The 15,185-nt window shown below is 52.1% G+C and overlaps 1 protein-coding gene across 1 annotated transcript in view; it reads right to left on the minus strand.

Annotated features, from left to right (window-relative positions):
- Nucleotides 1-14,283, minus strand: part of QRICH2 (glutamine rich 2) — a 30,155-nt gene extending 15,872 nt beyond the window's left edge. The window contains exons 1-6 of the mRNA XM_017535823.2: nt 13,288-14,283; nt 9,818-9,877; nt 9,352-9,462; nt 2,907-4,779; nt 984-2,522; nt 1-81 (exon numbers count right to left, since the gene is read on the minus strand). The exon at nt 1-81 is cut by the window's left edge and continues 3 nt beyond it. Coding sequence (XP_017391312.1) covers nt 1-81; nt 984-2,522; nt 2,907-4,779; nt 9,352-9,462; nt 9,818-9,877; nt 13,288-13,833 — 4,210 coding nt within the window. The 5' untranslated portion in view covers nt 13,834-14,283. The remainder of the gene's footprint in view (nt 82-983; nt 2,523-2,906; nt 4,780-9,351; nt 9,463-9,817; nt 9,878-13,287) is intronic.
- Nucleotides 14,284-15,185: the final 902 nt, after the last annotated feature.

Consider the following 15,185-nt stretch of genomic DNA (forward strand, 5'->3'; position numbering starts at 1 on the left):
CTTTTTCCTGCCGAACTTCTTTGGCTAAAGTCTTTACAGTCTTCACCTGTTCCTGCAGGTCAGGAGGGATGATCTTTTTGACTACGGAAAACAGAGACCTTATGATCAGAGGGGTCAGCGCTCTAGTGAGCCCCCAATCTCTATTTCCAGCCCTTGCAACACTGAAGCTGCCCCAGAGAACGGCAGAACCTATCACTTTATCCTGCATCTCCTGGTGACTGGGAAAGCAGGAGGGGAAGAAGGGAGAGAAGACTGTCCATAGCCCATAAAACATCCACCTGGGGCCTGACATCCTAAAGGGCTTTGGGACAACAGACTCACCAGTTCCATCCACCACAAAAATCTTAATTATTCTCTGGGCTTGGAGTTGGGAATAGACAAATGTTACGTTTTGTTTGGTTTGAGACAGGATCTCACTCTGTCACCCAGGCTGGAGTGCAGTGATAAGATCACAGCTCACTGCAACCTCTGCCTCCCTGGCTCAAACGATCCTCCCACCTCAGCCTCCCGAGTAGCTGTATTACAGGTGTGTGACACCACACTGGCTATTTTTTGTGTGTGTAGAGATGGGGTTTTGCCATGTTGCTGAGGCTGGTCTCAAACTCCTGGTCTCAAGTGATCTGCCCGGCTCTGCTTCCTCAGGTGCTGGGATTACAGGCGTGAGCCATTGCTCCCAGCCAAAATGTTAAGTTTAATTCTTCAGCATTCTCTCCCACCCACCTCCCAATGCTACTGCTTTCTATAACCAGACACTCTCCCCAGCTGCTGTGCAGAGAGCCTGACAAAGCCACAAGCACCCGCTCCACTCCTCTCCTGCGGCTTAGATCTTTCCTTTGCCCACCCATTTTTCTGGACTGCAAAGGCTGTGAGACATACTGTTTTCAGGGGCTCAGGGAGAAGTCTAGCAGCCAGGAGTTGAGGCCAGGGGAGACCCCCTGAACCCAGAGACGGTGGTTTCTCCTCTGTCGGCAAGAGGCACCCACCCATCTTCGCCAGCAGGAACTGTATCTTCTCCATCTCGGTTTGGCCAGTCTCCTCCTCATCCAGATCCTTCATACTCTCCTTTAGCTCCAGATAGAGGCCGCTGAGCTCTCCCATCAGACGAAACGTTTCCATTGCTGTGGGGAAACTAGAGCTCATTCTACCCAGTGAATCACGGTGCACACTCGGGACCTCACTCAACACTTCGCTCCTTTGTGATGACACTCGGCTGAGGGAGTCTGGACTCCTGAAAAGGCTGGTATCTTGGCCTGGGGCCACCTGGGCAGCAATTCCAGGCTGGTCTGAGGATTGCGTTCTAATTGGAAGCAAACCTTCCTGGCTATGCTGATCAGCACTTAGGTACCTTGGGCCACCATAGCTAGGATGCGTTAAATCACGGCTGTCTGCAAGAGAGAAAGCACGGCTGCGCTGAGCTGCATCTGGGTGTACCTGGTCGTGCTCACCTGGGCCACGTGATGTCAAATGCTGCTGATCTGGGCGTGTAGATTCCAAGTCTGTGCTCACTGGTGTTGGGCCACGCTGGTGTATCAGGGTGCCAGGTTGCATCAAACCTTGCTGATAAGTTTCTGGTGGTACCAAACTCCTTCGGTCTATACCAGGTGATGCCAAACCTTGAGTAGCTAGGAGTGGTGACACCTGGCCGTGCTGTTCTCTGCTAGGAGGTACCACACCATGTGGATATGGACGTGCTGATATAAAACCTGTAGGATCCGCCTGGAATGTTGAAGAGCGACGAAGCTCTGTGGCTGGTGCCATCGAGCCTCGATGATATGCACCTGGTTGTCTCAAACCATACTGATCCACTCCAGGCTGCACCAGACCACGTGGGTATGTCCCAGGTTGAAACAAATCATGCACATGTGCGCCAGGCTGGACTGAACCACGAGGATCTGGACCAGGTTGTACCAAACCAGGAGGATAGGCACCAGGTTGTACCAAGCCACGTGGATCTGCCTGAGGTTGCACCAAACCTTGCTGATCTATTCCAGGCTGCACCGTACCAAGTTGACCTGTACCAGGCTGGACCAAACCAGGCTGATCTGCACCAGGTTGGACCAAACCACTCTGATCCATTCCAGGTTGCACCAAACCATGCTGAACCACTCCAGGTTGGATCAAACCACGCTGAACTGCACCAGATTGTGCCAAACCAGGCTGATCTGCACCAAGTTGTGCCAGACTATGTTGAATTGCACCAGGTTGTGCCGAACCACGCTCATCTACTCCAGGTTGGCCCAAACCAGGCCGGACTGCACCAGGTTGTGCCAAACCATGCTGGTCCACTCCAGGTTGTGCCAAACCACGCCGAACTGAACCAGGTTGAGCCAAACCACGCTGAACTGCACCAGGTTGTGCCAAACCACGCTGATCCACTCCAGGTTGTGCCAAACCACGCTGAACTACACCAGTTTGTGCTAAACCATGCTGATCCACTCCAGGTTGGACCAAACCAGGCTGAACTGCAAGAGGTTGGACCAAACCACGCTGAACTGAACCAGGTTGAGCCAAACCACGCTGAACTGAACCATGTTGCACCAAACTACGCTGATCCACTCCAGGTTGTGCCAAACCAGGCTGAACTGCACCAGTTTGTGCCAAACCACGCTGATCCACTCCAGGTTGTGCCAAACCACGCTGATCCACTCCAGGTTGTGCCAAACCACGCTGAACTATACCAGTTTGTGCCAAACCATGCTGATCCACTCCAGGTTGTGCCAAACCAGGCTGAACTGCACCAGTTTGTGCCAAGCCACGCGGATCCACTCCAGGTTGGACCAAACCACGCTGAACTGAACCAGGTTGAGCCAAACCACGCTGAACTGAACCACGTTGCGCCAAACTACGCTGATCCACTCCAGGTTGTGCCAAACCAGGCTGAACTGCACCAGTTTGTGCCAAACCACGCTGATCCACTTCAGGTTGTGCCAAACCAGGCTGAACTGCACCAGTTTGTGCCAAATCACGCTGATCCACTCCACGTTGGACCAAACCAGGCTGAACTGCACCAGGTTGGGCCAAACCGGGCTGAACTGCACCAGTTTGTCCCAAATCACGCTGATCCACTCCACGTTGGACCAAACCAAGCTGAACTGCACCAGGTTGGACCAAACCGGGCTGAACTGTACCAGCTTGTGCCAAACCGGGCTGAACTGCACCAGCTTGTGCCAAACCACGCTGATCTATACCAGGTTGCACCAAATCACGCTGATCTGCAGCAGCTTGTGCTAAGTCACGCTGACCTCCAGGTTGGATCACACCATACTGATCTGTACCAGGCTGGAACAAACCAAACTGATCTATGCCAGGCTGCACAAAACCACTCTGATCAACTCCTAGCTGAACCAAACCATGTTGATCTATTCCAGGTTGGACCAAACTACGTGGATCTGCACCAGGCTGTACCAAATCACGTGGATATGTACCAGGCTGTACCAGTCCAGGTAGATACACGTCAGGCTGTATCCAGCCACTAGGAAATGTACCAGGTTGTACCAGACCATGCTGATCCATGCCAGGGTGGACTAAACCAGGTGGATATGCACCAATCTGTACCACATCAATCCGATCTGTACCAGGTTGGACCATGCCAGGCTGATCTACAGCAGGCTGTACCAAACCACCCTGACCTGCACCAGATTGGACCAAACCATGCTGACCTGTGCCAGGCTGGACCAAACCAGATTGATCCATTCCAGGCCAGACCAAGCCAGGCAGATATGCACCAGGCTGCACCAAACCATGCTGAAATCTGCCAGACTGGATCAAATCATGCTGCTCTGTGCCAGGTTGTATGAAGCCAGTTGCTTCCAAACTGGGCTGCACAAAACCTTGCTGATCTGCACTAATTGGTATCAAACCAGGTGGTACCACACCATGCTGGTCTGTAAAAGGTGGAACCAGTCCATGTTGATCTATGCCAGGCCATACCAATCCTTGTTGGTCCATATCAGGGGGTATCAGTCCTTGCTGACCCATGACTGATATTACAAATCCATGCTGATCCGTGGCAAGTGGTTCCATACTGCGTTGGTCTGTGCCAGGAAGTGTCACACCAGGCTGGTATGGGCTGAGTGGAACCACAGCATGCCGGTCTGTGCTAGGTAGTTCCAATCCTTGCTGGTCTCTGCCAGGTACTGATAGTGGCACCATACCTTTCTGATCCATGACAAGTGGTACCAGTTCCTGATCATCCATTTCAGGTGGCAGTACACCAAGCTGACCCATGTTGAGGGGGACCGCACCATGCGGGTAGGTGCTAGCATGCATGAATCCAGGCTGATCCACGCCAGTTGGTTCTAACCCATGGCGATCTGGCCTTGCACGGACCTGACTCTGGCTAGTGGGCACCCTGCTGGGCTGGCCACTGGCCAAGGTTAAGTCCTGTTGAGCTGGGCCAGGACGTGCCTCTTGTTCATCTCTTCTTGGATGTGTCGAGGTAAGCTTCTCTTTACTTCGTTGACGATCGGAGTCTAATTTGAATCGGAATACAGAAGACGGATGGAGTTGTGGCATGTCAGCCTCATCACGGGCCCTCGGCTGCTGCTGTCTACCAGCACCAGTGGGGGGCCTGCTTTGTTCCCTGCCAGTCACCCCATCAGAGGGGTGTGCTGTGCCACTAGACCCTGATGCAGTCTGATCCGGGCCAAGACCCCTGGCAGAATCCAGAGCCTGGTCAATACTTGGTTGCTTGGTAGGTGCTCTGCTTAGAGTCGCATCAGATGATGTTAAGGAGGTGAACCCTCTGCGCTTAGAAAATTCCATGAGTGTTTCTGAGCCCTGGATGGAGAGAAGAAGGAAATCGGTAACACTCAAAATAGTCACTATCAGAGTTGAAATAACGGAAATCTGGGATATCTGACTAAGATGATTTAGGTTCCCTGGAGAAAAAAACCTTCTGGTGCTAAAAGCTAAGCTTGACATAAAGAAACACACTGGGCCGGGAGCGGTGGCTCAAGCCCGTAATCCCAGCACTGTGGGAGGCTGAGGCGGGTGGATCATGAGGTCAAGAGATCGAGACCATCCTGGGCAACATGGTGAAACCCCGTCTCTACTAAAAATACAAAAAAAAAATTAGCTGGGCATGGTGGCACGTGCCTGTAATCCCAGCGACTCAGAAGGCTGGGACAGGAGAATTGCCTGAACCCGGGAGACGGAGGTTGCGGTGAGCCGAGATCGCGCCATTGCACTCCAGCCTGGGTAACAAGAGCGAAACTCCGTCTCAAAAAAAAAAAAAAAAAAAAAAAAAAAAGAAACACACTGATGTTCTGGAAGGCTAGGCCTCCAGATTTTTGAGAATCTGCATATTTGTAAATGAGACGTACAAAAATATGTAATTTTTGTGGCCGGGCGCGGTAGCCCACGCCTATAATCACAGCACTTTGGGAGGCCGAGGTGGATGGATCACTTGAGGTCAGGACTTTGAGACCAGCCTGGCCAACATGGAGAAACCCTGTCTCCACTGAAAATACAAAAATTAGCCAGGTGTGGTAGTACGTGCCTATAATCCCAGCTAAGGAAGCTGAGGCAGGAGAATCGCTTGAACCCAGGATGCAGAGGTTACAGTGAGCTGAGATTGCGCCATTGCACTCCAGCCTAGGCAACAGAGTGAGATTCCATCTCAAAAATAAAATTTTTAAAAAGTGTAATTTTTATTCATAAAAGATGGGAAAATTACAAAATACAAGTGATCCTCTGGACTTCTGCCGAGCCTTTAAATAAAGGACATAATGCATAAGTTTAAAATATAAAGTCTGGGTCAGGCACAGTGGCTCACACCTATAATCCCAGCACTTTGGGAGGCTGAGGCAGGCAGATCACCTGAGGTCGGGAGTTCGGGACCAGCCTGGCCAACATGGTGAAACCCCGTCTCTCTCTCTCTCTCTCTCTCTCTCTCTCTCTCTTTTTTTTTAAAGACGGGGTTTTACCATGTTGGTCAGGCTGGTCTTGAACTCCTGACCTCAGGTGATCTGCCTGCCTTGGCCTCCAAAGTGCCTGGATTACAGGCGTGAGCCACCATGCCTGGCCTGAAACCCTGTCTCTACTAAAAATACAAAAAATTAGCCGGGTGGGGTGGTGGGTGCCTGTTGTCCCAGCCACTCAGGAGGCTAAGGTAGGAGAATCACCTGAACCCGGAAGGCAGAGGTTGCAGTGAGCCAAGATTGCTCCTCCGCACTCCGGCCTGGTGACAGAGCAAGACTCCGTCTCAGTCAATCAATCAATCAATCAATAAAATATAAAGTCTGCCCCATTGTTGATGATAAAAGTGTATACTGGAAGGTATGTGAACCATATATTTAAAACATATAGGCTAGGTGTGGTGGCTCATGCCTATAATCCCAACACTTTGGGAGACCGAGGCAGGTGGATCATTTGAGGCCAGGAGTTTGAAATCAGTCTGGCCAATATAGTGAAATGCTGTCTCTATAAAAATACAAAAAATCAGCTGGGTGTGATGGTGTACGCCTGTAATCTCAGCTACTCGGGAGGCTGAGGCAGAAGAATCGCTTGAATCTGGGAGGTGGATGCTGCAGTGAGCAGAGATCGTGCCACTGCACTCCAGCCTGGGTGACAGTGCAAGACTCCATCTAAAAACACTATCCAGCATCCAATGCAGCTGGCACCTGATCAAAGATTGCTAGGCATACAAAGAGGCAGGAAGACATGACCCATAATGAAGAGATAACCAACTGAGACCAACTTAACACTGGCATATGTGTTAGAATTAGCAGAGATGGACATTAAAACAGGTATAGCTATACACACACATGAACACACACTTTAGAGACAGGGTCTCGCTCTTTCACCCAGTCTGGAGTGCACAATCACAGCTCACTGCAACCTTTAACTCCTTGGCTCAGGCAAGCCTCCCTCTGCAGCCTCCCAAGTAGCTAGGACTACAGATGCATGCCACCATGGCTGGATAATTTTTTTTTTTTTTTTTTTGAGACAGAGTTTCGCTCTTGTTGCTCAGGCTGGAGTGCAGTGGCACAATCTTGGCTCACTGAAATCTCTACCTCCCAGGTTCAAATGATTCTCCTGCCTCAGCCTCCCGAGTAGCTGGGACTACAGGCATGCGCCACTACGCCTGGCTAATTTTGTATTTTTAGTAGAGACCACATTGGTCAGGCTGGCCTCAAACTCTTGACCTCAGGTGATCTACCTGCCTTGGCCTCCCAAAGTGCTGAGATTACAGGCGAGGGCCAAAGTGCCCACCTTTTTTTTTTTTTTTGAGACAGAGTCTTGCTCTGTCACCCAGGCTAAAGTGCAGTGGCACGATCTTGGCTCACTGCAATCTCTGCCTCCTTGGTTCAAGTGCCTCAGTCTCCCAAGTAGCTGAGATCACAGGCATGTACCTCCACGCCTGGCTAATTTTTTGTATTTTTAGTAGAGACGAGGTTTCACCATGTAGACCAGGCTGGTCTCAAACTCCTGACCTCAGGTGATCCCCCCGCCTCAGCCTCCCAAAGCACTGGGATTACAGGTGTGAGCCACCACACCCAGCCAGCACTCATTATTTTTAATTCCTATCATCCTCAGAAATGATGGGGTCTCATCTGATGCCCTTAATAAAAACTGTACCAGCTTTTCTAGGACCGCATTCCTCCCCCTGCCTCTGGCTGTTATGTCCATTTGTCCAGGACTTTGAGGTGTTTGTTCTAAAAAACCATTATTTTGATTTTAGTTACTATGGCACACTAAATATAAGCTCTCAAAGATATCCACGTCCCCATCCTCCTAACCTGGAAGCGTTACCTTACGTGGCAAAAGGGATTTTGCAGTTGTGATTAAGGATCTTGAGATGGAGAGAGCATCCGGGTTACCCAGGTGGATGCAGTGATGAAGTCACAAAGGTCCTTACAAGAAGGAGGCTGAAGGTGATGTGGCCAGAGCCAAGGGCTGCTGGCCACATTTAGAAGCTGAAAATGACCAGAAATGGATTTCCCCCCAGAGCCACCTGCCAACAACTTGACCTCTGCCCCGTGAAACGTGTTGCTGGGCTTGCATCCTCCCTATCTGTAAGGTAACAGATCTGTGTGGTTTTAAGCCACTAAGTCTGTGGTCATTTGTTGGAACAGCCACAGGAAGCACACATTGTCCCCTCTTTCCTCCCATGACTGACTGGCTAGTCTTTCCAGTTTACCTTTTTTTTTTTTTTCTTTTTTTTGAGACAGTTTTCACTCTTGCTGCCTAGACTGGCTGGAGTGCAATGGCACAATCTCGGCTCACTGCAACCTCTGCCTCCTGAGCTCAAGCGATTCTCCTGCCTCAGCCTCGTGAGTAGCTGGGGTCACAGATGTGTGCCACCACACTGCTAATTTTTGGATTTTTAGTAGAGACAGGGTTTCACCATGTTGCCCAGGCTGGGCTCAAACTGCAGACCTCGGGTGATCCACCCGCCTCAGCCTCCCAAAGTGCTGGGGTTCGAGGCATAAGCCACCGCGCCCCGCCCCTCTTGCAACATCTTCTGATGCTGCTTTCCTCTGAGGATGAGCCCTGAGATCGGGAAACAGTCCTGGAGATCCCAGGGGGTCTTTTGTACACAGATATTTGGCACTCTCCAAAATGGCCACTTGGTGGCACCAAAAGCTTTACTCTTTACCCTCCTGTCCACATTTTGAAACGGCCCTCAAAGCTCGCTTGATCGTTTTGATAACCCACTTGCCCAAAGCCAGTGGGAGGAATGTGAAAACCAAAAGGGAAGCTAAGTCTCATCTCTGAGGCCATTTGAAAATATCCAGCTTGATTTTATTCAGATGAAGGTAGGTTGGGAATCTGAAAACAATTTGGTCATCTGTACACTGAACCAAGACAGACAGAAGCCTGTGTGCAAAAGTCATCAGCAGCAAAGGGTCCCCTACAGAGGTTTTAATTCCACGGTCGGTCACCATGTCCGCTAATAAGGAAAGGTCCTACATTTCAGGACACGCTGTAAAGAAAGTTTGAAAAGCTACAAAAGCAAATAAAAACTACACTCAGGTACGATTTTCTGTTGACCCAGTCGGTTAGCAAAACTAAAAAAATTGGGTGCCAGCATACAGTGCTGGGGAATGTCAGGGAACAAGTGCTCTCTTCCATTGCCGGCGGGAGTCTCCATTGGAATGGCAGCCATGGAAGGCAATTTGCCAACGGCTAGCCAAATCACTAATGCACATTCTGTTTCTAGGGATGCACGCTATTCACACGTGAGTGTCACCTTGCTCTTAAGACTGGAAAAACCATGTAAAATATCCACATTATGAAACTTGTGAACGATGAACATCCATAGAACAGAATCCTGTGCAGCTATACAAAGCGAGAGGTTCTGGGGAGCCCCACCCAAGACCACTGCCCAGGCCCCCACTGGTTCACCGATTGTGAGGCTCTCCAGCCGTCCGTAATCGCCTGCTCCAGCTCTTCCCAGGTGACCATGGTGACTTCTTCTGCACCAGGAACCAAACTGAGCTTCCGGCTGACCAGTTCCTGACAGTGACAGGCAAGACACACACATACCCCTTGATTAATCCCAAGAAGCTTTAGGAACAGACTTGGTCTAACAGGATCTGTGTGGGTCCTTCACAGCCCTAGCCCCAGGGAGAATTCATCACCCTTCAAGTGACCAGCAAAGGCTGGGCAGCCAGTTCTCTGTCCCATGTGGGCGCCCAGTAGAGAGCTGGGCAGGGATGGGGCAGATTTCCCTCTAATCCTAGGGGCAGAGACTTGGGAGGCAGAAGGCACACACTGCCTACCCCGGAGGGACAAGCCCTGGAGAGAGGGCCACGCTGAGAGAGGGCCAGTCCCCTGGAGATCCCCTTCCCATGGAACTGGCTGGTATTACCAGGAATTGTTCCCGATCTTTCAGTTGCTTCTCTAGTTCATCAACCCGCTGTAAAAGTACCTGGAAGAAGAGTTCAGGGAAGGAGAATGACAGCAGCCCCTACGCACGTGCACACACACACCCACACACTCACACTGACACATTAACACACATACACTCACACAAACACTCGTACACTAACACACACACTGACACCCTAACATTGACACACTAACCCATACACTCATACACTTGGCCTCTGGAGTAGCTGGGATTACAGGCATGCGCCACCACACCTGGCTGATTTTTGCACTTTTAGTGGAGATGGGGTTTCACCATGTTGCCCAGACTGGGCTCAAACTCCTAGCCTCAGGTGATCCACCTGCCTTGGCCTCCCAAAGTGCTGGAATTCCAGGTGTGAGCCACCGCGCCCCGCCCCTCTTGCAACATCTTCTGATGCTGCTTTCCTCTGAGGATGAGCCCTGAAATCAGGAAACAGTCCTGGAGATCCCAGGGGGTCTTTTGTACACTCACACACTCTCTCTCTCTCACACACACACACACACACACACACACACACACACACACACACTCTGACTCAGTGTCAGGAGATGAGGAAAGGAGGAATTCGTGTGGCTCTTATGGAAAGGGAGGGTTTCTTCTATTTGGGTTTTTTGGTTGTTTTTGTTTTGTTTTGTTTTTTAGACAGAGTCTCACTCTGTTGCCCAGGCTGGAGGGCAGTGGCGCGATCTCCACTCACTGCAACCTCCGCCTCCCAGGTTCAAGCAATTCTCCTGCCTCAGCCTCCCGAATAGCTGGGACTACAGGCGTGTGCCACCATGCCCAGCTAACTTTTGTATTTTTTGGTAGAAACGGGGTTTCACCATATTGGACAGGCTGGTCTCAAACTCCTGACCTCGTGATCGCCAGCCTTGGCCTCCCCAAGTGCTAGGATTACAAGCGTAAGCCACTGCACCCAGCCGTTTGGTTTTTTGAGACAGGGTCTCGCTCTGTCACCCAGGCAGGGGTGCCACCACAGGTCACTGCAGCTTCAACTTCTCAGTCTCAAGTGATCCTCCCACCTTAGCCTCCTGAGTAGCTGGGACTTCAGCCATGCACTACCACATCCAGCTCATTTTAAACATTTTTTTTTGTAGAGATAAGGTCTTGCCACATTGCCCAGGCTGGTCTCAAACTCCTGGGTCCAAGCAATCCTCCAGCCTTGGCCTCCCACAGTGCTGGGATTCCAGGCACTAGTCCCTGCATGCTGCCTTCTGCCTGGTTTTTACCTCCCAGGTCTTTTCCCAGCCAAGCACAGGAAGGGAAGTGAGATGCAGGGGACCCTGGGGGGTGGCATGGCAGGAGCAAACACTGTTGCAGAGATGGGACCTCTTGTCCTGGGATTCAGTTTGCTCCAGCCCACTCATGACAGCCTGGAGGATGAGGCCCACCTTGCCTTGCAAGGAAGAAGGTGCCAGGTACCTCAACAGGAGCTGAACATCTGTGCTGTCTAAAGAGAAAAGCACCTCTAAAGAACCAAAGCAAACCGCTACAACTTAAAGTGCTTGCTAGCATATGTGGGATTAAGAATATATTAATAATTACAAATAAAACTTAAGTTGCTTTTTATAAATTATGCAAACCTCTAGAATCTAAGATTAGCTAACAATTAAAACAAAAGGCCAGGCACGGTAGCTCTTGCCTGTAATCCCAACATTTTGGGAAGCTGAGGCAGGAGGATCACTTCAGGTCAGGAGTTGGAGACCAGTCTGGCCAACATGCAAAAACCCCATCTCTACTAAAAGTACAAAAATTAGCCGGGCGCGGTGGTGTGCACCTATAATCCCAGCTACTAGGGAGGCTGAGGCAGGAAAATTGCTTGAACCAGGAGACAGAGTTGCAGTGAGCCAAGATTGTACCACTGCACTCCAGCCTGGGTGACAGAGTTGAGACTCTGTCCAAAAAAAAAAAAAAAAATTAAAACAAAAAACCCACCACGCTTTAAAGTTTGGAAAGGAAAGCTGACACACTTCCCAGACCAAAAGTGAGTGGTGCTGGGGTCTCAAGACCCAGGGTGATGTGGCGGGAAGGCATGGGCGGCCACGGGTCCCCTGCAGGGGCTTGGCCTCCTCTTCCTGGCCTCTCTTTCCCCTCCTGTCCCTCCTCTTGGCCTCCCCACCCAGCTGTCTTCCTAGTTGCTCCTGCTGTTTCTTCTGGGCCCATCCTACTGCGGCTCTCAGACACGCTTGTCTATTACCTCCCGGCGCTGCGTGCATTGCTTCCTGGAGTTCACTGGAGAATACTTAATGATGCTCAGTGATCTTATGCACTTCTCCCTCCAAGAAAGCAAAAGTCCAGCTGAAGGCTGGGCACAGTGGCTCACAGTTTTGGCTAAGGATATGTGAGCACTTCCAGACCAGCCTGGCCAACATGGTGAAATCCATGCAAAAATTAGCCAGGTGTGGTGTCACATGCCTATAATCCCAGATACTTGGGAGGCTGAGGCAGGAGAATCCCTTGAGCCTGGGAGACGGAGGTTGCAGTGAGCCGAGATTGTGCCACTGCACTACAGCCTGGGTGACAGAGCGAGACTTTGTCTCAAAAAAAAAACCAAAAAAAAAACCCAAAAGGCAGGGTGCGGTGACTCACGCCTGTAATCCCAGCACTTTGGGAAGCTGAGGCGGGTGGATCGCCTTTGGTCAGGAGTTCCAGACCAGCCTGACCAACGTGGTAAAACCCCATCTCTACTAAAAATACAAAAATTAGCCGGGCATGGTGGTGCATTCCTGTAATCTCAGCTACTGGGGGGCTGAGGCAGGAGGATTGCTTGAACCTGGGAGGCGGAGATTGCAGTTAGCGGAGACTGTGCCACTGCACTCCAGCCTGGGCAACAGAGACTCAGTCCCAAAAAAACAAAGTCCACATGAAACTGTCCCCTACCTGCTGTGGCTTGTGTCATGGCCACAGGGAGCTGAGGTCCAGCTGTCCATCCTGACTCCCCTTCTCTGGGAGCCTTTGTCCTCAACACCTATCTCTTTATTCTTTTTAAAAAGGAAATTTCCTCTAAGAATATTCTGAGAAGTTGCCGGCCCCACTCTGAGCCAGCTCAGGGTCCTTGGACGTCTGATAAGTGGTGGATGAGCCTCTCCTGTAAATAGGGCTAGGAAGGAGGAGGTGGGATGGGACCACTACCCTTGGGAGGTGGGGTCACCAGGCCCCTCCAGCTCAGGGAGGCCCTGTGCCTTTCCTTGGTGTTCTTTTAGGGTTTTTCGGTCTTGCAGGACATCTTGAAGCAGCCCCCTAGCCTGCAAGATAGAGCGTGGACTGCTCTATCTAACCAGTCACATTGAGGCCTGGCACCTCCTCTGTCCCCAGCCCCTCCATCCCCACCCCCGCGCGCGCCCCTCTACTGTGGGTGGGGACTCGGCCAGGCCCGGAGGGCGGCCTAGAGGAGGCAGAGGGCCTGAGGGTTACCTCCACCCAGCGCTCACCCTGGCGATGCTGAGCTCCTCGGCGGTGGTGTCCTTCTTGATACTCCCAGTCTGCATACTATCCAGCCCCCGCGCGTCCACCTCCTGATCCTCCAGCCACTTTGGCACGGCCAGGTGGAGCCCGGTGGCCTGGGAGAAGTGCTGCACCTGCGTGGCGATGCCTTGCACCTGGCCATCCATGCGCTTGAGCTGCTTGCTCAGGTCCTCCACCTGGCCGCCCAGGTCCTTCACCTGGCTCTCCAGGGCCGACGGGGGCGCCCGGGTCACGCTCCTGCGCTTCTCCCGGGGTGCCTCCTTAGGCGCCTCCTTGGGCGCAGGCAGGTTCGGGGTGCTGAGTGAGCCCCGGGAGGGCTGCGGCGACTGGCTGGGCTGGGCCGACGGGGTCTGGAAGTCGATCTGGGTATTTTGGAGGTCGAGGTTTTTGAGCATGGCCACGATGAGCGTGTGCAGTGCGGTGAAGTTGACGGCGCCCACCTCCGGGGTGCCGATGGAGAGGTCCGCCAGCTCCCGGAGGGAGACTGTGGTCACCGCCGTCGTGGGCGGCATCGTGGCTGTCGGGAGCTGTGAGCCGCCGCGGGGCGCCGGCCAACCACTCCCCACTCACTGCGCGCCGCGTCTTGGGGCTCTTAGGGGGCCTTGCGGGGCCCTCGGGGCGCCCCTGCCCCGGGTCTGACCGCCTCGGGCGAGTCACTGGACCGAGTTCCTGCCTCTGGGGAATCCGCCCTTCCGCTGTCTGTCGCCGGCCTCGGGTCCCCGGGCTGGAGCCCTGGACTCCCAGTTCCCGCGCCGGCGGAGGTTTGAAACGTAAGGGCCCCCCCGCGCACCCTGAAGATTCCGTCTAAGAACGCGCCCTCGCTGCGAGCTTCGATGGGAAGCAAAGGCCACCACAAGGATCACAAGGGGAGCCTTGGCAACAGGGGCTGAGATGGCCTCCAAAGTCCAGCTAGACTCCATCCATCCCCCTAACCTAGAAAGGCCAGGATTCACGCACTCTTGGGGGGCCACGTAAGGACAGAAAGACTTGAGGGTTTCCTGGCAACAATGCTTTGTGTCATCAGCCGCATCCATTCCACAGAGTGGTGGCCGCATGTCTAAGGGATGCAGGCCTGAGGCCTTGGTGCCCTGCAGAGTCCGCATATTTTGTTCAAACGTGAAGCAACTTGGAAAAAGACAACCCACTACTCAGGTGGTTCCAATTAGCCACCAGACGACTACTTGGTGGTTAGTTGTCCCTTTTCTGTGCTGCTACAATTTTTTTTCGCTGAAACGGAGTTTTGTTCTTGTTGCCCAAGGTATCGTACAATGGTACAATCTTGGCTCACAACCTCAGCCTCCCAAGTAGCTGGGATTACACCGGGCTAATTTTGTATTTTCAGTAGAGAAGGGGTTTCTCCGTGTTGGTCAGGTGGTCTCAAATTTCTGACCTCAGGTCATCCGTCCACCTCAGCCTCTCAAAATGCTGGGATTGCTGGCGTTAGCCACTGCGCCCAGCCTGCCACAAATTAATTTAGCTCAAAAAACACTCACCTGGTCAAGCGCCCATGCCTCAACTCATTACAAAGTAGGATTAAACAGCACGAGACAAATCTGGTGTTAACAATTGAGGCATATACTGGGCGCGGTGGCTCACATTTGTAATCCCAGTACTTTGGAAGGCTGAGGCGGGTGGATCACAAGGTCAGGAGATCAAGACTATCCTGACTAACACAGTGAAAACCCATCTCTACTAAAAATACAAAAAATTAGCTAGGCGTGGTGGCACATGCCTTTAATACCAGCTACTTGGGAGGCTGAGGCAGGAGAATCGCCTGAACCTGGGAGGTAGAGGTTGCAGTGAGCCAAGATGGCACCACTGCACTCCAGCCTGGATGACAGAGCAAGACTCCATCTCAAAAAAA

This window comes from Cebus imitator, unplaced genomic scaffold (assembly GCF_001604975.1).
Source record: "Cebus imitator isolate Cc_AM_T3 unplaced genomic scaffold, Cebus_imitator-1.0 Scaffold93, whole genome shotgun sequence".
Classification (NCBI taxonomy): Eukaryota; Metazoa; Chordata; class Mammalia; order Primates; family Cebidae; genus Cebus; species Cebus imitator.